This window comes from Oncorhynchus mykiss, chromosome 16 (genome assembly GCF_013265735.2).
Source record: "Oncorhynchus mykiss isolate Arlee chromosome 16, USDA_OmykA_1.1, whole genome shotgun sequence".
NCBI classification, from domain to species: Eukaryota; Metazoa; Chordata; class Actinopteri; order Salmoniformes; family Salmonidae; genus Oncorhynchus; species Oncorhynchus mykiss.
In genome coordinates this window covers 45,991,549-46,016,686 of record NC_048580.1, presented here as the reverse complement: position 1 = coordinate 46,016,686, position 25,138 = coordinate 45,991,549, and the positions used below count along the sequence as shown (strand labels likewise).

Below are 25,138 nucleotides of genomic sequence, written 5' to 3'. Positions count from 1 at the left end.
TGTTTATTGTCCATGTCAGCGAAAGGATGCATGGGTGAGTTATAATTAGACCAAGATGATGACAGCATTCTTTCTGCAACACAAGTAACATGGTTGGAGTATTTCATAAAGCAATTTCTATCTTCTAATGTGAAAATTAAGATTTTTGGGGGGGATGAGTTGCAAGTGTGTGTCAGACAATATCTACATGTCTGGTGAGATCAGGATGGTATGTGTGTGTATGTGTCACATGGGACATTTTCCCAGCTGTGTTAGGCGCTAGGCCTGCTGGAGACCTAGAGCGGAACCATTGGCTTATTACATTTCGCACAAGAGCAAAAACTCAGAGGATATCCTTAATCAGGGGCCAGAGAGTGTGCAATGAACAACCTTGTTGACAGAAAAATGGAGCCCTACACTTGCAGCTGGGCATGTTAACAACCTCAGGGATTTACTGTAGTGTGACATAGTAAAGAACAGAATTACTCTCCACCCCACAAAAACACAGACACACCTACTCCGCTGGGAGATGTTGCAGTGACTGTATTTAGACTACATGCGGATGCAACTTCTGTTGATATCTGTACAGCCTTTGGTCCTCTGTTTTGCACACCGTGGCATGTTGTATCAGTTGCAGCTCATTCCACAGCATTTGAATAAGATGTTTTACTGAGCCTAACATCGGAACACCTGGACGTTCGCATGGTCTAACGAGGAAAATATTATTTTGACAAAGTGTTGCAAGCCTCAGCACCAAAATAATTGGGAACATATTTGTTAGACCAAGTGGTGTGGAATATTCCATTCCACTTTATTGCAGTAAGTTTTCTATGTTCATTCTAGAAGAATACAAAAGCAATTTTAACAAAATTTGATGGCCTTTACAGTACTTCAATTTTAGTCTCTCGTGACGTACTGTCACGTGTGCTCCCTCTCCAGGTTACCAGGCTGCTCGTTATGGAGCACACCTGTCACCATCGTTACGCGCACCTGCGCATCTTTAGACTCACCTGGACTCCATCACTTCCTTGATTTCCTTCCCTATCTATGTCACTCCCTTTGGTTCCTTCCCCAGGTGTCATTGTTTCTGTTTCAGTTCCCTGTCTGTGCGTTGTTAGTGTTTCTTTTTTTGTTGTATTATGTTGTGTTTATTTATTAAAACACTCCCTGAACTTGCTTCCCAACTCTCAGCGCACATGGTTACACATACTTAGCATACAGTGCCTTGCGAAAGTATTCGGCCCCCTTGCACTTTGCGACCTTTTGCCACATTTCAGGCTTCAAACATAAAGATATAAAACTGTATTTTTTTGTGAAGAATCAACAACAAGTGGGACACAATCATGAAGTGGAACGACATTTATTGGATATTTCAAACTTTTTTAACAAATCAAAAACTGAAAAATTGGGCGTGCAAAATTATTCAGCCCCCTTAAGTTAATACTTTGTAGCGCCACCTTTTGCTGCGATTACAGCTGTAAGTCGCTTGGGGTATGTCTCTATCAGTTTTGCACATCGAGAGACTGAATTTTTTTCCCATTCCTCCTTGCAAAACAGCTCGAGCTCAGTGAGGTTGGATGGAGAGCATTTGTGAACAGCAGTTTTCAGTTCTTTCCACAGATTCTCGATTGGATTCAGGTCTGGACTTTGACTTGGCCATTCTAACACTTGGATATGTTTATTTTTTAACCATTCCATTGTAGATTTTGCTTTATGTTTTGGATCATTGTCTTGTTGGAAGACAAATCTCCGTCCCAGTCTCAGGTCTTTTGCAGACTCCATCAGGTTTTCTTCCAGAATGGTCCTGTATTTGGCTCCATCCATCTTCCCATCAATTTTAACCATCTTCCCTGTCCCTGCTGAAGAAAAGCAGGCCCAAGCCATGATGCTGCCACCACCATGTTTGACAGTGGGGGTGGTGTGTTCAGCTGTGTTGCTTTTACGCCAAACATAACGTTTTGCATTGTTGCCAAAAAGTTCAATTTTGGTTTCATCTGACCAGAGCACCTTCTTCCACATGTTTGGTGTGTCTCCCAGGTGGCTTGAGGCAAACTTTAAACAACACTTTTTATGGATATCTTTAAGAAATGTCTTTCTTCTTGCCACTCTTCCATAAAGGCCAGATTTGTGCAATATACGACTGATTGTTGTCCTATGGACAGAGTCTCCCACCTCAGCTGTAGATCTCTGCAGTTCATCCAGAGTGATCATGGGCCTCTTGGCTGCATCTCTGATCAGTCTTCTCCTTGTATGAGCTGAAAGTTTAGAGGGACGGCCAGGTATTGGTAGATTTGCAGTGGTCTGATACTCCTTCCATTTCAATATTATCGCTTGCACAGTGCTCCTTGGGATGTTTAAAGCTTGGGAAATCTTTTTGTATCCAAATCCGGCTTTAAACCTCTTCTCAACAGTATCTCGGACCTGCCTGGTGTGTTCCTTGTTCTTCATGATGCTCTCTGCGCTTTTAACGGACCTCTGAGACTATCACAGTGCAGGTGCATTTATACGGAGACTTGATTACACACAGGTGGATTGTATTTATCATCATTAGTCATTTAGGTCAACATTGGATCATTCAGAGATCCTCACTGAACTTCTGGAGAGAGTTTGCTGCACTGAAAGTAAAGGGGCTGAATAATTTTGCACGCCCAATTTTTCAGTTTTTGATTTGTTAAAAAAGTTTGAAATATCCAATAAATGTCGTTCCACTTCATGATTGTGTCCCACTTGTTGTTGATTCTTCACAAAAAAATACAGTTTTATATCTTTATGTTTGAAGCCTGAAATGTGGCAAAAGGTCGCAAAGTTCAAGGGGGCCGAATACTTTCGCAAGGCACTGTAAAAGTCCAGCACACGTGAGATTTGGGACTGGGTTCTGAAATTGCTTTAATTACTAAGGTTCATGGAATCATGCAGGGAGAAAATGGAATAAACGTATCCAGCATTATAGCATCGTCTCCAAGATCACCACCTCTTGCTAATGTGTAAACACTCATAGCTGCAACGACCAACATTTAATAGGAAGTGGCCACATTTCCATTGATCTTATTTGGTCCTCAGCAGCAGCTCGCTATTCCTCCCTCCCAGTCGCTCATTGTGTCAGTATCTCCTGAAAGAGGAGGCATTGTTTATCCAGATGGTAGGAACCCAAAGGCCTCACTCCATAAAGTCAGTCTCCTAATAATAACTCATATCTGAATACCTCTTTTGTCAACAAGAGCGACACGTTCAAATAATATGGTTCAGGAGAGACAATGGGGAAGTCCTCTGGATGAAAACAACAGGATGAGACAGCCTGCTCTGTATCATGATGCCTCCTGAGTGGAGGGAGTTGGGTTGCTTAGCTTGCTTTCTTGCTGGTCTATCAAAGCAAACGATAAAGCCATAGTCTGTATTTTGAAGTATTGGAAATAACATTGAATCACAGGCAATCAAACAGCATTGAATCATTTACAGATAACTGCCACATGATGGCATGATATAGTCACTTTTACCTCTCTCTGTCCTCTCTGTCCTCTCTGTCCTCTCTGTGTATGTATGTGTGGGCAAATCGTTTTTGAGTGAGTGACTGTGTGTGACATAACAAGAGAAAAGCTGCTGATGCACAACCAAATTCGAAATTGCACCTTGTGTATTCAACTATTCTAACTGTCAACAGTAAGTTGAGACCTCGACTGAGTTTCTAAAACCATTGCAACCTTTTTTTGGGGTTTGGGGCCCCCTAGCAGCTGCGCATAGTCTGTGTATAGGAAGAGGTGAGTGGGTGTGTGTGCATGCGTGTGTGTGTGTGCGCGTATTATTTTTCCGATTTCAACAACTCTTGTTTGGAAATAAGAACTGAAAATAGGCTACAACCTAGCCCTAGCCTACCTATTTTAACACATCCTGTTGATAACTGTGCGGTCATCTGCTACTATAAAGCAGGTCTTCTAGTCATTACTGCTGCAAAAGATGTATAAGAGATACCTCCATGTTAATTTGGGTTGGGGTAAGTGTGAATTTGTTTAATCAATTATAATCAAAGTTATTGTCAAATTAATACATTTGTAACATTATTATCATAAAGATAGTTTTCACAACGCACTCCATAAATGCAGACCTAGAAGGTTAGAATGTTGCGTGTGTCAGAACGTACCTAATAAATCATATTTGTGAAATAAAAATGTTAGTTTGAACCAAACAATCTTTCTTCATCAGGCACACATTAGAATTGAAAAGTTGTCTTCCGTGTGTTTATTTTGTGTTTGTTTGTGACAACAGTGTATACGATGGCCAGTTTAGTCCTTTCCGAGAGTCTAGTAATCCAAGTAGACTGCAATGAAGATATCTCTATGAAGTGCGACGCTATCGAGGATAAGAGCTATCGATCCATTACATGGTACAAGGTAGGCTACAGTAGGCCATTATTGGTACTGTGTTAAACCTATTTCATCAGTGAATGCCTCTATTTCAAGTACATTTGGGTATTTGTTGATGATGTGAGTAGGTGAGAAGGAAATCTTTCAAATCAAACTATATAATGTTGTATTGTAATGGCAAATATTATTTTTGTTTTCTGATCTGATGTAACTAGTGTCACATATTACACTGAACAAAAATATAAAACGCAAGAAGCAACAATTTCATCGATTTTACTGTATGAGACAGTAAATCTCATTTGAATCCCTTCTTCTGGTAAAATACCTCTGATAAATAACAGAATAGATCAATATACAATAAATACAATCTTCTTTTCTCTGTGCTTAGCTGAACAACCGGACTGGTATTATCAGAAGAAGTGATGACGAGAAGCCGCAATTCTATGAATTTCCCCGACCTGCCAGGTTTGGAATGAGGGACAGTCTGGTCCTTCCCAGAGTCAGACCTGAGGATGCAGGGACCTACCTGTGTCTCATCAGGGCCAACATAGGACAGACCAACAGAGAGTCAAATGTCACCCTCAGTGTATCTACAGGTAAACTATTACTCACTATAGTGGGTTGACTTAGAGTAGGCTATGGAAATGAATAGTATTATAACCTAGGTATGACGAGGGATGATGGATTGATTGATTGTTTGGATACATTGCTTTAATCACCATAAAAACCACTGGGCCAAGCAAAAATCCAGGTTTCATAGTACAGTAACAGGTCCAGAGAATAACAGAGCATTCTGTAACTTTCCTGGTCTCATTAACTTTAATCACATGTCCACAGATTGTGTTATCCAGACTACAGTGGCAGTGACAGCATGGCAGGGTGTGACTCACACTACCCCACAGTGTACCATGCATTTGGTGGAGGTCTCTGTCATATGGACTTTATGTGGATTCTTGATTCTTGGCCTTGTCAAAATCGCTCTGTGTCTCATCTCTATGCAGGTAAATCAATATATTTTATATAGCCTTTAACCCTATGTGGTGTCGTTGTAGCAGACTATGTAGTTGATAGGCTACTTTACTGGGTTTTCTCAAATTTCACCTCCTCAGATTTACCATAGCTACAATGACACAAACTAGTGGGTGTGGAGGGTACTTACCGTAATCATGCGAGTTGTTTTCATGACATAGAACTATCCAAACTCCATAACTGCAGCGGTTGTGACAATCTATGTGAGGTGACGTTGCCCTTTCCTGCAGACAAATCACCTAGTGGCCTCAAGGCTAAAGTGTTATTCATATTTTTCAGAATTTCAAAGTTAATAAACATAGAAATAAAACAATAGGCAGGAAATCCGGTGTTTCTATATCAAACGTTTTTGTTATTTTTCAGTCTTCTGTGATGTACGTAAAGTGTATTATTGGGATGTAAACTCAAGATGTTATACATTTCAACTCTTTATCTGACATGGTACAGGCGTCTTCTTTTTTTTAAAGCCCATAACCATGTCTGTGAGGTGAATACTTTTGTTTCAAAGTAGATTTGTTTAAGACTACCAAGACCTTGATTTCGCCCCACTGTAATGCCCGGGGTGTAGTGGAGGAAGGAGTCAGACGCAGGAGACAGAGAGTTCAGAGTAGGCGACTTCTTTATACACCGACCAGGTGAAAACAGACGCCACTCAAAACAAATACCCCAAAACACAGGGGAACTAAACAGTCCCAAAAAACAGCTCACGTACACGAACAACCGTGACATACATGCGTGTACAACGAGTATAACTAATAAACAGACAAGGAAGGGGAGGAAAAAAATCAGTGGCAGCTAGTAGGCCGGTGACGACGAGCGCCGAGCGCCACCCGAACAGGAAGGGGAGCCACCCTCGGTGGGAGTCGTGACACCCACTGCAGTAAAAGTTTAATAGATGGATGATGATTCACTCTGTGAGGTAACATTTCCTCTCAAAGAGGGAGCCGTCACTAAACAGTTGTCCCCACATCCTCTTTTCTCTTCTCAAAATGTGGAAAATATACTGGATGTGGGCATAATTTCCCACTCAAAGACGCTGCCTTTATATTAATGTTTATTTTTCTCATCAGGTTGTTCGAAACATCAAGAGGAGACATAGCAGGGGCAAACAACAGCAGTGGTAATGAAAATGGTTGAGCCTTGGTCAACAGTTCCGAGTGCAGTGATTTCAAAAACATGTTAGGCCTGTGAAAACATCTGAGGTTAGCTGCAAGCAGATGGCAAAATAAAAGGAAACACTTGAGTAAATGAGGGATTCAACGTATATTGGAAGCAGGTGCTTCCACACAGGTGTGGTTCCTGAGTTAATTAAGGAATTAACATCCCATCATGCTTAGGTTCATGTATAAAAATGCCCAGTTGCCCATTATTTTGACTACCATGTCTAGAAGAGATCTCAGTGACTTTGAAAGAGGGGTCTCAAAGGAGTATAGGGGGTTGAAAGGGTGTGTGTGTGTGTGTGTGTGTGTGTGTGTGTGTGTGTGTGTGTGTGTGTGTGTGTGTGTGTGTGTGTGTGTGTGTGTGTGTGTGTGTGTGTGTGTGTGTGTGTGTGTGTGTGTGTGTGTGTGTGTGTGTGTGCATCTCAGTCACCAGATCTCAACCCAATTCAACAGAGATTCTGGAGCGGCGCCTAAGACAGCGTTTTCCACCACCATCAACAAAACACCTAATTCTGAAATTTCTCGTGGTCACATCCCTCCAATAGAGTTCCGGACAGATGTGGAATCTATGCCAAGGCGCATTGAAGTTGTTCTGGCGGCTTGTGGTGAACCAATGCACTATAGACGGGCTGGCTGACAACGTCACGAGAATGATGCACGCACATCAATGAGGCAAAAGTCAGTGTGGTGTTACGATTCTGAATGGTCAGATAGCTAGCAACAATGACAAGAAACTACCATGTGGGGAATCATAGGTGGCTCAAATTTTAAAAAGGCAAAAATTCGCTAGCTAGCTAACCAACAACTGCAACAATGTATTTGAGAGACAACAAGTGCACATTGTGCACATCAATTTATACACATTTGGAGACTAAATATAGGTTAAATGTTGTAAACAATCTAAGTTACCCTGTCTATTTTGCCCTATAGTTGGGCACACATCGGTTTGGTTGCTAAACATCCAACCCGTCTATAAAATAAAGACACTTTTATGTTGGTGTTTCCTTTATTTTGGCAATTACTTGTAGGTCAGCTGGATAAACTTCAAATTTATGACAAACACAATAATGTAAAGTAAAACCTAACAATACAATGAAAGATGTAAATATCTGCTTCAAATATACAGTATATCAGAAGTTCTGCTTTGTGTTGCAAAAATCTTGCAATGATACCCTGAGCAGTTATCCACTAAATGCGGTTCTACACAGATTGTTCACCCTACTTATCATAGACTACTGTACTGATTTCATTCTGCCAATACTGGAGTTGATGGGTGAAGATCCATTGATTGGTGAAGATCCAAGATCCACTTTGTGAAGTGTTTGATGCTGATGAGGTATGAATCATGTACAGGATTGCTGGTAGCCCTTGCTGGTCATGCCCTATCGAGTTCAAACCGCAGGGTGCTGTAATGACTTAGCGTCAGGCTTTGGGGATTTCTCTGCCTATGATACTGTATTGTTATTAACTATGTAGGCCAGAATATACAAATGTTATGAGGCTCAGGTGTGTTGTTTTCTGTATTCAACTGTATTGTGCCCTGTATGATACAGACGAAAAAACACTTTCCAAAGAACTGTCTGTGGTTTTTCACAAAAGTATCTATGCTTCTGCCAGGAAGTGTGTAATGGAGGGGGGAGGGGGGTTAGCATTTTGCAATTTTGTTTGCACACGAAACACCATGGCCTATTAACCTGTTCAGTGTATTGCCCTTTCTCCCTAACATGGAGAAGTTACAGTGAGTGAGGTGACTCGGACATTTCTCCATAAGAATCTCTCACGTCCTACTCTTCTAGGAGGGTACTTTGTCACTATGTCACAACACACTTACACCTTGCATTTAAACCTCTGTCGTATAGGTCTGTCTGTGATATGTTTTCCTTTTTTTTAAACTTAAATCGTGTCTGTTAAAACAGCAAGTAATACAAGTTGAAAATCATTCTGTGTTTCATCACTGATAATCCTCCTCCTGCCCGTGCAATGTTGTTTCAGTTCCTGTTCTTGCTTTCCTAACTATGGAAAGTGAAAGAGCTGTGTCATTCTTCCCTTACTGTTCTCCAGCCTGTATTGGCCTTACCTTGTGGGGGGAAATCCAGCTGGTTCGGATGCTGTCCTTCTGGGTGCATTGGCTTGACAGAATCTACTGAACACAGAGGGGCTAACACAGACTCCCCAATGACTTGACCTATGTACTGCAGCAGATTACCCTGGTAGCATCAGAACAAAGGAACATGTTTTATGGATCCCGTACGCATCGATTTGACATTTACAGAGATGTGTCTTCTCATTGAGGGTCGATTGAAATAGACCATTTGAAAACATGAGTACAGAACTCCACCTGTTGGTGATTCTTGAAAATACAACCAGATAATAATCAGATAACCAGATAATTGTGACACAACAACTTAGATAATATCACATGGATAAAAAAGTGTGAAAGTTGTTTTTCTTAAATAAAAATACTGTACAAAAATATATTTTAAATATTGTACTGTAGTTTATCATGTGGACATTAATACAGGTTCATAGTGCTACTCATGCGTACATGAAAAAATCGTACCATGCACACACGTTGAGCTTTTATGGTTCCTTTTTTTCTTCTTAAATACTTGCAATCATATTCATTACTCCTGTTTGATGCAGCCTCAGATGACCTGGCCTCCACATTCACTGGACCTTTATTTAACCTTTATTTAACCAGGTAGGCTAGTAGAGAACACCTTTATTTAACCAGGTAGGCTAGTTGAGAACACCTTTATTTAACCAGGTAGGCTAGTTGAGAACACCTTTATTTAACCAGGTAGGCTAGTTGAGAACACCTTTATTTAACCAGGTAAGCTAGTTGAGAACACCTTTATTTAACCAGGTAGGCTAGTTGAGAACACCTTTATTTAACCAGGTAGGCTAGTTGAGAACACCTTTATTTAAACAGGTAAGCTAGTTGAGAACAAGTTCTCATTTGCAACTGTGACCTGGCCAAGATAAAGCATAGCAGTTCGACACATACAACAACACAGAGTTACACCTGGAATGAAGAAAACATACAGTCAATAATACAGTAGAAAAAAAGTCTATATACAGTAAGTGCAAATTAGGTCAAAAAAGGGAGTTATGGCAATAAATAGGCCATGGTGGCGAAGTAATTACAATATGGCAATTAAACACTGGAATGGTAGATGTGCAAAAGATGGATGTGCAAGTAGAGATACTGTGGTGCAAAGGGAGCAAAATAAATAAATACAGTATGGGGATGGGTAGGTAGATGGGCTGTATACAGATGGGCTATGAACAGGTGCAGTGATCTGTGAGCTGCTCTGACAGCTGGTTCTTAAAGCTAGTGAGGGAGATGGGAATCTCCAGCTTCAGTGATTTTTGCAGTTTGTTCCAGTCAGTAGCAGCAGAGAACTGGAAGGAAAGGCGACCAAAGGAGGAATTGGCTTTGGGGGTGACCAGTGAGATATACCTGCTGGAGCACGTGCTACGAGTGGGTGCTGCTATGGTGACCAGCGAGCTGAGATAGGGCGGGGCTTTACCTAGCAGAGACTTGCAGATAACCTGTAGCCAGTGGGTTTGGCGATGAGTATGAAGCGAGGGCCAGCCAACGAGAGCGTACAGGTCGCAGTGGTGAGTAGTGTATGGGGCTTTGGTGGCAAAACAGATGGCCCTGTGATAGACTACATCCAGTTTGCTGAGTAGAGTGTTGGAGGCTATTTTATAGATGACATCGCCGAAGTCAAGGATCAGTAGGATGGTCAGTTTTACGAGGGTATGTTTGGCAGCATGAGTGAAGGAAGCTTTGTTGCGAAATAGGAAGCCGATTCTAGATTTAATTTTTGGTTGGAGATGTTTAATGTGAGTCTGGAAGGAGAGTTTACAGTCTAGCCAGACACCTAGCTATTTGTAGTTACCCACGTATTCTAAGTCAGAACCATCCAGAGTAGTGATGCTAGATGGGCGGGCAGGTGCGGGCAATGATCGGTTGAATAGCATGCATTTAGTTTTATTTGTGTTTAACGGCAGTTGGAGGCCACGGAAGGAGAGTTGTATGACATTGAAGCTTGTCTGGAGGTTAGTTAACACAGTGTCCAAAGAAGGGCCAGAAGTATACAGAATGATGTCGTCTGCGTAGAGGTGGATCAGAGAATCACCAGCAGCAAGAGTGACATCATTGATGTATACAGAGAAGAGAGTCGGCCCGAGAAGTGAACCCTGTGGTACCCACTTAGAGACTGCCAGAGGTCCGGACAACAGGCCCTCCGATTTGACACACTGAGCTCTATCAGAGAAGTAGTTGGTGAACCAGGTGAGGCAATCATTTGAGAAACCAAGACTTTTAAAGAATAACCAGGCATCCTCTACTGTCGGGATGAGGTCAATGTCATTTAGAGAAAAAGCAGGTCCACACCACATTGGATGAGGCGGGTTGCAGGAGAGTATTTTGAAGTAAGGGTTTAGAAAAATATAAAAGATATGGGAAGAAAAATATATATACATGGGACACGACAAGACGAAGGACAAATACGTCTGACTGCTATGCCATCTTGGAATTGCCCTCAGCCCAATTGAGAGGGTTTGGGATGAAGACCGCAGAGTGAAGGAAAAGCAGCCAACAACAACTTCTTCAAGACTGTTGGAAAAGCATTTCAGATGAAGCTGGTTGCCTAGAGTGTGCAAAGCTGTCATCAAGGCAAAGGGTGGCTACATTGAAGAATCTAACATCTATATATATTTTTCCTAACATCTAAAACACTTTTTTGGTTACTACATGATTCCATATGTGTTATTTCATAGTTTTCATAGTTATTCTACAATGTAGAAAATAGTACAAATAAAGAAAAACTCTTGAATGAGTAGGTGTTCTAAATCTTTTGACCGGTAGTGTATATCATAAAAAAACAGGTATGGAGAGTGAGCTTGTCCGCGGTGGTATTCAAACCCCAACGTTCTGGGTCATAGCCCAGTTCAAATCAAATCAAATCAAATGTATTTATATAGCCCTTCGTACATTAGCTGATATCTCAAAGTGCTGTACAGAAACCCAGCCTAAAACCCCAAACAGCAAGCAATGCAGGTGTAGAAGCACGGTGGCTAGGAAAAACTCCCTAGAAAGGCCAAAACCTAGAAAGAAACCTAGAGAGGAACCAGGCTCTGAGGGGTGGCCAGTCCTCTTCTGGCTGTGCCGGGTGGAGATTATAACAGAACATGGCCAAGATGTTCAAATGTTCATAAATGACCAGCATGGTCAAATAATAATAATCACAGTAGTTGTCGAGGGTGCAGCAAGTCAGCACCTCAGGAGTAAATGTCAGTTGGCTTTTCATAGCCGATCATTAAGAGTATCTCTACCACTCCTGCTGTCTCTAGAGAGTTGAAAACAGCAGGTCTGGGACAGGTAGCACGTCCGGTGAACAGGTCAGGATTCCATAGCCGCAGGCAAAACAGTTGAAACTGGAGGAGCAGCACGGTTAGGTGGACTGGGGACAGCAAGGAGTCCTCATGCCAGGTAGTCTTGAGGCATGGTCCTAGGGCTCAGGTCCTCCGAGAAAGAGAAAGAAAGAGAGAAAGAGATAATTAGAGAGAGCATACTTAAATTCACACCAGACACCGGATAAGACAGGAGAAGTACTCCAGATATAACAAACTGACCCCAGCATAAACATAAACTACTGCAGCATAAATACTGGAGGCTGAGACAGGGGGGGTCAGGAGACATTGAGGCCCCATCCGAGGATACCCCCGGACAGGGCCAAACACTTTTCCAAAGCACAGCCCCCACACCACTAGAGGGATATCTTCAACCACCAACTTACCATCCTGAGACAAGGCTGAGTATACCCCACAAAGATCGCCACGGCACAACCCAAGGGGGGCACCAACCCAGACAGGAAGATCACATCAGTGACTCAACCCACTCAAGTGACGCACCCCTCCTAGAGACGGCATGAAAGAGCACCAGTAAGCCAGTGACTCAGCCCCCGTAATAGGGTTAGAGGCAGAGAATCCCAGTGGAAATAGGGGAACTGGCCAGGCAGAGACAGCAAGGGCGGTTCGTTGCTCCAGAGCCTTTCCGTTCACCTTCACACTCCTGGGCCAGACTACACTCAATCATATGACCCACTGAAGAGATGAGTCTTCAGTAAAGACTTAAAGGTTGAGACCGAGTCTGCGTCTCTCACATGGGTAGGCAGACCATTCCATAAAAATGTAGCTCTATAGGAGAAAGCCCTGCCTCCAGCTGTTTGCTTAGAAATTCTAGGCACAATTAGGAGGCCTGCGTCTTGTGACCGTGGCGTACGTGTAGGTATGTACGGCAGGACCAAATCAGAGAGATAGGTAGGAGCAAGCCCATGTAATGCTTTGTAGGTTATCAGTAAAACCTTGAAATCAGCCCTTGCCTTAACAGGAAGCCAGTGTCGGGAGGCTAGCACTGGAGTAATATGATCAACTTTTTTGGTTCTAGTCAGGATTCTAGCAGCTGTATTTAGCACTAACTGAAGTATATTTAGTGCTTTATCCGGGAAATAACAAAAGCATGGATACATTTTTCTGCATCATTTTTGGACAGAAAGTTTCTGATTTTTGCAATGTTACATTGATGGAAAAAAGCTGTCCTTGAAACAGTCTTGATAAGTTCGTCAAAAGAGAGATCAGGGTCCAGAGTACCGCCAAGGTCCTTCACAGTTTTATTTGAGACGACTGTACAACCATTAATATTAATTGTCAGATTCAACAGAAGATCTCTTTGTTTCTTGGGACCTAGAACAAGCATCTCTTTTGTCCGAGTTTAAAAGTAGAAAGTTTGCAGCCATCCACTTCCTTATGTCTAAAACACAGGCTTCTAGCGAGGGCAATTTTGGGGCTTCACCATGTTTCATTGAAATGTACAGCTGTGTGTCATCCGCATAGCAGTGAAAGTTAACATTATGTTTTCGGATGACATCCCCAAGAGGTAAAATATATTGAAAACAATAGTGGTCCTAAAAGGGAACCTTGAGGAACACTGAAATTTACAGTTGATTTGTCAGAGGACAAACCATTCACAGAGACAAACATATCTTTCCGACAGATAAGATCTAAACCAGGCCAGAACTTGTCCGTGTAGACCAATTTGGGTTTCCAATCTCTCCAAAAGAATGTGGTGATCGATGGTATCAAAAGCAGCACTAAGGTCTAAGAGCACAGATGCAGAGCCTCGGTCTGATGCCATTAAAAGGTAATTTACCACCTTCACAAGTGCAGTCTCAGTGCTATGATGGGGTCTAAAACCAGACTGAAGCATTTCATATACATTGTTTGTCTTCAGGAAGGCAGTGAGTTGCAGCCTTTTCTAAAAGTTGAGGAATGGAAGATTCGATATAGGCCGATAGTTTTTTATATTTTCTGGGTCATGGTTTGGCTTTTTCAAGACAGGCTTTATTACTGCCACTTTTAGTGAGTTTGGTACACATCCGGTGGATAGAGAGTCGTTTATTATGTTCAACATAGGAGGGCTAAGCACAGGAAGCAGCTCTTTCAGTAGTTTAGTTGGAATAGGGTCCAGTACGCAGCTTGAAGGTTTAGAGGCCATGATTGTTTTAATCATTGTGTCAAGAGATATAGTCCTAAAACACTTGAGTGTCTCCCTAGATCCTAGGTCCTGGCAGAGTTGTGCAGACTCAGGACAACTGAGCTTTGAAGGAATACGCAGATTTAAAGAGTCCGTAATTTGCTTTCTTATGATCATGATCTTTTCCTCAAAGTTCATGAATTTATTACTGCTGAAGTGAAAGCCATCCTCACTTGGGGAATGCTGCTTTTTAGTTAGCTTTACGACAGTATCAAAAATAAATTTCGGATTGTTCTTATTTTCCTCAATTAAGTTGGAAAAATAGGATGATCGAGCAGCAGTGAGGGCTCTTCGACACTGCACGGTACTGTCTTTCCAAGCTAGTCGGAAGACTTCCAGTTTGGTGTGGCGCCATTTCCGTTCCAATTTTCTAGAAGCTTGCTTCAGAGCTCGGGTATTTTCTGTATACCATGGAGCTGGTTTCTTATGAGAAATGTTTAGTTTAGGGGTGCAACTGCATCTAGGGTATTGCGCAAGGTTAAATTGAGTTCCTCAGTTAGGTGGTTAACTGATTTTTGTCATCTGACATCCTTGGGTATGCAGAGGGAGTCTGGAAGGGCATCAAGGAATCTTTGTGTTGTCTGTGAATTTATAGCACGACTTTTGATGCTCCTTGGTTGGGGTCTGAGCAGATTATTTGTTGCAATTGCAAACGTAATAAAATGGTGGTCCGATAGTCCAGGATTATGAGGAATGTCACGAACCGACTCAAAGCCTGTAACAAAAGGGAGACAACGTGGAGATAAGGATTAACAAAATATATATTTATTAAATAAGTAGCTAAGTAAAATATGCAATGGTGTGTGTAATCAGTAGTGTGAGTGTTTTGCATGCATGGGATAATGCAGGGTGTTGAAAGATGCTAAAGCAAACAACCAAAAAAACACCAAGAAACACAACAAAATCTATAGGTGTCTGCATGGAGGGAGTCTCTTCCATGAATGTGGAAGAGGTCTATTTATCCTGGGACACACCTGGCCCAGGTGTTTCCCATGTAGCTGACGACCCTCCCAACGCCGCTCACTGGCATCCTAATAACAAAACAAGAACAAAGAGAGAATACGGCAGACAGAGTGGGAGGGCCGTCACAGGAAAAACATTAAGATCCACAACATTTATTCCATGGGACAAAACTTGGTCCAGAGTATGACTGTGACAGTGAGTAGGTCCAGAGACATGTTGGACAAAACCCACTGAGTCGATGATGGCTTTTGGAATGGGTCTGTGGACTTTTCCATGTGAATATTAAAGTTGGCATCAACTGTGCCACAAAATAAAGTTTGTGTGGCAGAGTCGATCTCAGCGCTAATAAACACAATGTCACTACAATATTTAACTAAATAAATCACACTGGAGTTAAATCATTCACTTTTTACTGTTTGCTTCTCACATTTTCACAAACACAAAGCCACTAAGCCAAACCTGCAGGTCCAAATACACAGCACATAAAACTTCCACCTTCAAAGCCTATTCTGTGCCATTTCTAAAATGTGGAAAAACTACAACACTCAGTATTTACAGTGGAAAATCCTGCAAGTTGCACTGAAACAACACAGGATCTCCTTGAAGTTTGTGCGCATCTCAAGGCTGCGGAAGGCATAGATGACGGGGTCTATGACATAGTTACACATGATGAGCACCAGGTAGGTAGTGAAGTGGGACATGTAGCAGACACAGAGTGGGTCCTTGGGACAGGTGATAAGGAGGATGAGGTGGAGGAAGAAAGGTGCCCAGCAGCAGACAAACACCCCCAGAAGAATGGTGATGGTGACCGCTCCCTTCATGCAGGTCCTCTGGGGAACCACGCCCTCTACAGGCAGAGCAGCGATGCGCTTGATGTGCAGCCTCGCCAGCAGAAACATGTGAACGTACAGAGTGACCATGAGCACCAGCATGGTGAAGAACATGATGATCAGACACACAATGACTGCCTTGCTCTCTGAGTAGACGATGAAGACTATCCCACAGACACACATGTCAGCCAGATCCCCCCCCCCCCCCCCCCCGATGGCCAGGAGAGCCCGTCGCATTGTCACGATGCTGTGGTAGCGCAGGGCATAGAAGATGGTCACGTAACAGTCAATGGCGATAATTGGAAGGTTACAAATTGAAGCCAGCAGAGAGATACAGATTGTGCAGTCATAGAAGTTGTCCATGAGTTGAATAAAGTGGTTGTCCGCCACTATCATCAACCGACTGTTCAGTGCAGGGATTACCACCGTCTCTAGTGAGTTGGAGACACTCACCAGCATGTCAGCAGCAGCAAGACTGCAAAAGACGACGTACATGGGTGAATGGAGGTTCTTGTTCTTCACCATCGCCGATATCACCAAGATGTTCTCCAGAAGGCTGACGATCCCTAGTATCAGGAACACCTCAGCCTGGATGTGGACCAGCTCACCCAGACCAGGCTCAATGCCGGTGCCGGTCCAGTTCCCAAGCTGGTCTTCCCTGGCCAGAGACTCCCTATTAGTCTCATTCGAGCCGAAGGTCCGGCTGCAGCAGATGTCTGTAAGTGTTGTTCATCTGGTGGTAATTTAGACAACAGTTTACTGAGGGAGATGCCGTGATGCAGGAATACAATGTAACGAGAGAGCCACCTGCCCCTTAAGAACCTCTTCTGGACCCCTGCTGCTGGATGCTCCTCCTTTTAGATCACAGCTAGAGAGAACTTTGGTTTCTCCTGAGCCCTGAGAGCCCTTTCAGCCGCGCCAGTCCAATGAACACAGCCTGGACCTGGGTGCTTGTGCAGACATACACAGACACACACATTCACTCAAGTGCACACACAGACACACACACACACACACACACACATTCAATAGTTTGACATAGACTAAGTTGTTTCACATTATACAACTTTCCCTTCACCTGATAATACTTAATCGATGACATTCATTCTATTTGACTGCCTTCTTGAAGGTAAAAATATCCCAGCCAATTGAGAAACTTACAGTAAATTAAACTGGCAAAACCGATGGTGCATGTAAAATCAAAATAGAGACGTATCATTGTTTCAAAAGTAGCTACAGTATTTTGCACCAAATCATGTAAAGCCAAAGGCGATGTGGTTATACACACACACACACACACACACACACACACACACACACACACACACACACACACACACACACACACACACACACACACACACAAAGCAAAGCAAAGCAAAAAGGGTGTTTCAAGACATTTTTTGTATTTAGGTCTAACAGTGGATAGAACCTGAGACCTACTGTATGTCCTTAATCTCTATGAAACTTGTCAGAACATATAGGCATTACAACAACCTTTTCTTGGCTCAGGAACCGTCTGTTTGCATTTCATCCAACATAGCATTACACAACTGGATTTTCCTTTTTTATGATCTTTAAAAAATGAGTTGGGCAGACAGTTGATGTGTAACCAAGCTGAAGATGCCAATATTCAGGGTTATGTGTAGCCAAGCTGAAGATGCCAATATTCAGGGACATGAATACCGACCCGTAGCATTCATGTCTGTAGCCATGAAGTGCATTGAAAGGATGGACATGGCTCACATCAACCCCATTATTCCAGAAACCCTAGACCCACTCCAATTTGCATACTGCCCTAACAGATCCACAGATGATGCCATCGCTATTGCACTCCATACTGCCCTTTCACAACTGGACAAAAGGAACAGCTATGTGAAAATGCTATTCATTGACTACAGCTCAGCGTTCAACACCATAGTGGCCTCAAAGCTCATCAATATGCTAAGGACCCCGGGACTAAACACCTGCCTCTGCAACTGGATCCTGGACTTCCTAACGGGCCGACCCAAGGTGGTAAGGGTACAATTGAAGTCGGAAGTTTACATACACTTAGGTTGGAGTCATTAAAACTCATTGTTCAAGCACTCCACAAATTTCTTGTTAACAAACTATAGTTTTGGCAAGTCGGTTAAGACACTGTATCACAATTCCAGTGGGTCAGAAGTTTACATACACTAAGTTGACTTTAAACAGCTTACCTTCAAACTCAGGGCCTCTTTGTTTGACATCAAGGGAAAATCAAAAGAAATCAGCCAAGACCTCAGAAAAAAATTGTAGACCTCCACAAGTCTGGTTCATCCGTGGGAGCAATTTCCAAACGCCAGAAGGTACCACGTTCATCTGTACAAACAATAGTATGCAGGTATAAACACCATGGAACCACACAGCCGTCACACCGCTTAGGAAGGAGACGCGTTCTGTCTCCTAGAGATGAACGTACTTTGGTGAGAAAAGTGCAAATCAATCCCAGAACAACAGCAAAGGACCTTGTGAAGATGCTGGAGGAAACAGGTACAAAAGTATCTATATCCAAAGTAAAACTAGTCCTATATCGACATAACCTGAAAGGCTGCTCAGCAAAGAAGAAGCCACTGCTCCAAACCCAACATAAAAAAGCCAGACTACGGTTTGCAACTGCACATGGGGACAAAGATTGTACTTTTTGGAAAAATGTCCTCTGGTCTGATGAAACAAAAATAGAACTGTTTGGCCATAATGACCATCGTTATGTTTGGAGAACACCATCCCGACCGTGAAGCACGGGGGTGGCAGCATCATGTTGTGGGGGTGCATTGCTGCAGAGGGACTGGTGCACTTCACAAAATATATGGCATAGTGAGGGAGGAAAATTCTGTAGATATATTGAAGCAACATCAGTCAGCAAGTTAAAGCTTGGTCACAAATAGGTCTTCCAAATGGACAATGACCCCAAGCATACTTACAAAGTTGTGGCAAAATGGCTAAAGGACAACAAAGTCAAGGAATTGGAGTGGCCCTCACAAAGCCCTGACCTCAATCCTATTGAAAATTTGTGTGCGGAACTGAAAAAGCGTGTGCGAGCAAGGAGGCCTACAAACCTGACTCAGTTACACCAGCTCTGTCAGGAGGAATGGGCCAAAATTCACCCAACTTATTGTGGGAAGCTTGTGGAAGGCTACCAGAAACGTTTGACCCAAGTTAAACAATTTAAAGGCAATGTTACCAAATAGCAATTGAGTGTATGTAAACTTCTGACCCACTGGGAATGTGATGAAAGAAATAAAAGCTGAATTAAATAATTCTCTCTACTATTATTCTGACATTTCACATTCTTAAAATAAAGTGGTGATCCTAACTGGCCTAAAATTAAATGTCAGGAATTGTGAAAAACTGAGTTTCAATGTATTCGGCTAAGGTGTATGTAAACTTCTGACTTCAACTGTAGGTAACAACACATCCGCCACGCTGATCCTCAACACAGGGGCCCCTCAGGGGTGCGTGCTCAGTCCCCTCCTGTACTCCCTGTTCACTCTTGACTGCACGGCCAGGCACTACTCCAACACTATCATAAAGTTTGCTGATCACAACAGTGGTAGGCCTGATCACCGACAAAGATGAGACAGCCGTGTGGTGCCAGGACAACAACCTCTCCCTCAACTTGATCAAGACAAAGGAGATGATTGTGGACTACAGGAAAAAGAGGACCGAGCACGCCCCCATTCTCATCGACGGGGCTGTAGTGGAGCTGGTTGAGAGCTTCAAGTTCCTTGGTGACCAACAAACTAACATGGTCCAAGCACACCAAGACAGTCGTGAAGAGGGCACGACAAAACCTATTCCCTCTCAGGAGACTGAAAAGATTTGGCATGGGTCCTCAGATCCTCAAAAGGTTCTACAGCTGCACCATCGAGAGCATACAGACTGTTTGCATCACTGCCTGGTATGGCAAATGCTCAGTCTCTGAACCTCAAGGCACCCCAGAGGGTAGTGAAGTACATCACTGGGGCAAAGCTTCCTGCCATCCAGAACCTCTCTACCAGGCGGTGTCAGAGAAAGGCCCTAAAAACGAGGTTATGGTTAGTCCACTGCCAGTGCCTATGGCTGACTGAGTCTCTAACTATCTTCTCACTTACAGTGACCTGCATCCACCTTGTCATTCTGATTATGTTCTATAGCTGGAAGAATCTGTTCTATAGCTATTACTATTGGGCAAAACATAACCCAAAACATACCACACTAGTTTTTAGAGATCACAAGCTTGATGTAGTCATTGTGTGGAAGGAATATGGGACCAAATACTAAACTTTTTTTATTTATTTTTAATTTTACCCCTTTTTCTCCCCAATTTCGTGGTATCCAATTGTTGTAGTGGCTACTATCTTGTCTCATTGCTACAACTCCCGTACGGGCTCGGGAGAGACGAAGGCTGAATGTCATGCGTCCACAAGCCGATACACAGAAGCCGTACTGCTTCTTAACACAGCGCGCATCCAACCCGGAAGCCAGCCGCACCAATGTGTCGGAGGCTACACCGTGCACCTGGCAACCTTGGCTAGAGCGCACTGCGCCCGGCCCGCCACAGGGGTCGCTGGTGCGCGATGAGACAAGGAGATCCCTCCCTAACCCGGACCTCCCGGTCGCGGCCGGTTACGACAGAGCCCAGGGTCTCTGATGGCACAGCTGGCGCTGCAGTACAGCGCCCTTAACCACTGCGCCACCCAGGAGGCCCCAAATACTACATTTTTGACTGCTTTTCTACACCATAAGTACATTTTCAAAAATACTTATGACTTCTTCACATGGGGGTAATAAATAGAGAAAGTGCTTTAATTTATAAACGGTAAATCGGGTATGAAAATACCCTTAAAGGTACAATCAGTACCACAATTGTTTGACCTATAAATTCATGATTATTGATTCTTGATGAATATAACTCATGAGCTAAGTTCAACTGTCATACCCCATCAGAACCCAAAATATTAGCGTATTTTACTCCAATGTCTGTAAACAAAGAAAATGTAAACAAAACATGGTTAAAACTATAATATTTTGATATCATGGATGTTCAACCCTTGCATCATAACTCTGTCTATGAATTTGAGAGTGATTCAATTTCTCCAGCCCCATCCCTCAGCTTTTTACGGAACCAGCGATGGGGAGGCAGGTTTGGTGTTGTTTCTACTGCTGATTACTGCTTTAAGTCAAATGTGACATTCTGTAGGCTACTGTAGTCTCATATGAAACATTTCTCAAATCCAAAATGCTGGATTATTCAGCCAAACAAAACAGTGTAGCTTCACTGTCCAAATACATATGGAAGGGAGTGTACCCCACAAACCGTTTTTTTTCCTTCAGTTTTTATGTATGACACATGTTGACACTAGATGGCACCTCTGCATCGCAGAGAATAGTTCAACAGTGGAAAGCGCTACTTATTCCTGTGATCAAGAGCAATAGAGGGTTGGCTCTGACCTCTATGAGGCCATCAGACTGGTGCCAGCAGAGACCGTTTCTTGCCAGGCCAGGGTAGTTATGAATGGCTTTAGAGAGTCAAAGAGAGAGGGAGCTATTCCCGTGGGAGAGAAGCGAGCCTGCCATTACCTTCTTTTGAGAAGTGCCAAAGCAGAGAGTCCGTTGTCACTAGTTACCACAGCCACAATGTAAAAATGGACTATATCGTAAAAATGTGCTTGAGCAAGGGTTAGGCATAAGGTTAGCAGTGTGGTTAAGGTTAGTGTTAGGTTTAAAATCAGATTTTAAGAATATACATTTTAGAACTAGGCAGGGTTTAGTCATAATTATGACTTTGTTTTTAAAACAAGCCAGCTCACCCGTGATACAAGTCAGTATTCAAGGTCCCTCCATGTGTGAAGATGTCGGGAGATGACATGGAAACTGGCTACTAGGGGCAACAGTAAGCATCTGATTCCAAAGGTTGCAGGTTTGAATCCTGCAATAGAAAAACATTTTTTAAATTTAGGAATTAGGAGTTAATGCCCAACCTTAAGATTTTGGAGTTAAAGCCTGAATTTAACCCTAACCTTAAAAGTGAATGCCTAAATGTAAACTTAAACACTTCGAAATTTTAAGTTAGAAACAACTTCGAAATGTTATGTTTGTGAAACATGGAGGAATGTCTAATTCTGACATGCGACTGTGAGAGCTAGTAGCCTAAATTTGTTATGCGGAGTGGAACAGGGAAACCCAAGAGCAGACTCAGACAAGTAGACTGGAATTAAGTAACCAAGGTATTTATTGAAACACTTGGGAGATGGAGTGCAGGCCAGGGAAGCTCGGGCGGGTTGCAGGAAACCAGGTGCTGAGGCTGAGGCTGGAGCGATAGGGGTTGTGACAGGGTAAGCAGGTCCGGAGGGGAATCCAAGAGAGCAGGAAGGCGGGGAATCCAGGGCAGAGTAGCAGGATGAGGAGACGTGGGACTGGAGACAGGGACCAGAGTCAGAGTGAGGCAAGGAAACCAGGCACAACAGGATCTAAATCGTAACAAACGGCTAGAACCATAGACTGACTGAGCAGAGATTACGATCTGGCAGTGTGGAAGTGATAGGACTGAGTATTTGTAGAGGTCTTGATTATGGAACAGATTGCAGCTGGTGGGGATCTTCTCTGACTCCAGCACACCTGTCTCCACCCCCACAATCACACACACACAGAGAGAGAGCGAGAGAGAGAGAGAGAGAGAGAGAGAGAGAGAGAGAGAGAGAGAGAGAGAGAGAGAGAGAGAGAGAGAGAGAGAGAGAGAGAGAGGGAGAGAGAGCACTGGGGGAGTGGCGGCAGATCAAGGAGACACAGGATGAGCAGTAAAGGTCGTGACAGGAGCAGATGTAACAAAAGTAGGCCCACTCCACATTTCTCCACATTGTCCCTGCAGAAATATCATTGATGGTTAGGCCTATAGGAACATTTGGAGACCTCTGCTGCAGCCTCTTAAACCTTGTGTGTAGTAGTGGCACAGTACCCACAATTGCTAATAACCCATCTGCATCCAGTCGCAATTGCTAACAACCCATCGGCATCCGCCTACAATGTGATAAAGTGAAAATCTGAGGCCTGCATCAGACCCTTACCACTAATATAAGAAAATGTAGGCTGCTGTCAGAGAAGGAGGAACGGTTTTTTTGACAGGGGTACAATATTTTATTTTGAATGATTTAGATATGTTTCTGCTCATAATTTCGGACATTTTTGGTAGGCTATTTCTTAGTCAAATTGTCTGTAATTAGATACATAGCAGTTTCTCTAGAAAACTAAATAAACCCTTGCACAGCAGAATAATGTCATAAATCGATAGAATGAATGCGTCAATCTAGTTGACATCGGTAAAGTTTTCCTCATCTCTGCTTCATTTGCAGAACAAACGTTTAGGGACCGTTGAGAACATGAAATAGGACTAACAACATAAACAAAAAAACGAGAACAAATGTATGTGCAAAATGTCCAAATGCCATCAGTTTGCCCGGTTATAATGAAATATAAAGATGTGAAAATGACCCAACATGTTTCTGATAAGATTTCAGTTCGGCTTGGATGCATATTATATGTGGTTGAAAAACGATCAGCTTTTATGATGCTGGTAAAGACAGCACCTCTACAGACAGTATTTAAATGCCATTCGCATTCTCTCAAGATGCTGAACGAATTCAGTCATTTTCTACACTCCTGTTGCAAACACGAAATGTTGCCTACGAATAGTAGGCCTATATAATTATACTGCAAGAAATGCTTAATTCTGCAGGAGTTGATATTAAGGCTATGTGAGAGGTTATAGATCTACAGTCAGTGTCCAGATTTCAGTTTCCATTGAACCCATCTGAACAGTAGTCTTAAAAGTTCCCTTGACATACCATGCCTATTTGAAGCCCCCGTCTTGTGACTGTCGAATGTGTATAGTGCCTCACAATCATCACACATAACCTAGCTGGTCAAGGTACTATCATCCTCTTTTACCTTTCCCAAAAATATTTATTCTGCCAGTCCCTTCTCTTTCAACTCTCCATTTCGCAGCTTTACTCTTATTGAATTAAACGCCGACATTGTCCTTTTTGCCTCAGTGGATCTACGTTAACTTTTTCAGCCCGTTCACAAAAGCATTCGGCTATTGGCACGTGGGCTATTTGGCGCGCCAACAGTTAGGCCCTAAAGTCTAGGTTTACGCACTAATGCTAGATAGCCTAACATAAAAAAACGCTTTGTAGCCTAAATATATCAATTGCACAATAATTATACATTCATAGATAACATTTTTTTTTAAGTATCCTCTTACCTTTATTTAACCTACACGCCACCCACCAACCTATACGCCACCCACCCTTCATCCACACAATGTTGCATGACCATAAACCACCCACCGTGCGGGTAAAACCCCGAGGACTGCGGGTTATGAGGAAAACGCGCATCACTAGTGTGTAGGCCTATGTGTGTGTGTCGGAGCGTTTGGGTAGAAAAAAGTAGAAGACAAATTTCCATCTCTATGGACTAATAAAATAACATCTTATATATTGCGTTGTTGTGCGCGCAATTGTGGGAGCCGCCAACGAAATTAAAAATGGACTGAAGTCACCTCTTTATCCAGCAAATGCAATAGGACATAGGCCTATCTTTCAATTATCTACAAAAAACAACTAGACTACGTAAACTGTGTTTGATCAAATGTTACTGATTACAATAGTAGTCTCCATGTAGTTGGTCTTCATTTTTTCCCCCAAACGTATGAATTCTGCTTAAAGGTCCTGACATTTATGGCACAGAGGCATGTTGCTCTTATCCTTTAATAACTTCAAGCAAGGTCACTGGTTCAAGTCCCTACCCCCTTAAATACAGTTTTACATGTCTTACCTGCTTGGCCCGTTTCCTTGTGGGATCCTCCATGGATGGGTTATTGGCTATAAGATCACATGATGATTGACAGTTTTTGATTAACGGTGACATGGCATCTGTTTTGCAGGGAGGAACCAGACAACCAGACTGCTGGAATGCTTTGCATTTTGGTTGTTATCAGTAAAACAAAATAAATCATCTGCCTGATGGGACAATCAGAGAACAGGCTCAATTTGCGCACATCCATAATAACTTGAACAACGCGTTAGGAGTTAAACTGTAAGCCAATAGTTAAGCTTCTCCAAGAGTGCAAAAACAACAAAGTCAAGGTAATAAAAGAGATAGAGGCGTCAAGTTCTGCACTAAAGCGTAACATAACGAGCTTTGACGCTCATC

The 25,138-nt window shown here is 42.8% G+C and overlaps 2 protein-coding genes across 4 annotated transcripts; one reads left to right on the top strand and one right to left on the bottom strand.

The window, feature by feature from the left end:
• The first annotated feature begins 3,576 nt into the window (after positions 1–3,576).
• LOC118939542 lies at positions 3,577–8,991 on the top strand. 3 transcript variants are annotated; one of them, XM_036947047.1, is made up of 6 exons: positions 3,577–3,967; positions 4,240–4,364; positions 4,726–4,933; positions 5,175–5,338; positions 6,437–6,486; positions 6,953–8,991. In XM_036947047.1, the coding sequence occupies exons 1-6, from the start codon at positions 3,931–3,933 to the stop codon at positions 7,161–7,163; spliced, it is 795 nt and encodes a 264-aa protein (XP_036802942.1). In that variant the 5' UTR covers positions 3,577–3,930; the 3' UTR covers positions 7,164–8,991. The 3 variants fall into 3 exon arrangements, with proteins under 3 accessions (XP_036802942.1, XP_036802944.1, XP_036802943.1); XM_036947049.1 differs by having other exon boundaries at positions 3,580–3,967; positions 7,072–8,991; XM_036947048.1 differs by lacking the exon at positions 6,953–8,991 and having other exon boundaries at positions 3,581–3,967; positions 6,437–6,835.
• Positions 8,992–15,297: 6,306 nt separating this feature from the next.
• On the bottom strand, positions 15,298–16,654 carry LOC110491071 (melanocortin receptor 3-like; the record flags this gene model as incomplete). The annotated part of the gene is made up of 1 exon (XM_036945776.1): positions 15,298–16,654. A coding segment is annotated over one exon (1,014 nt), but the record flags the coding sequence as incomplete, so codon positions are not given.
• Positions 16,655–25,138: the final 8,484 nt, after the last annotated feature.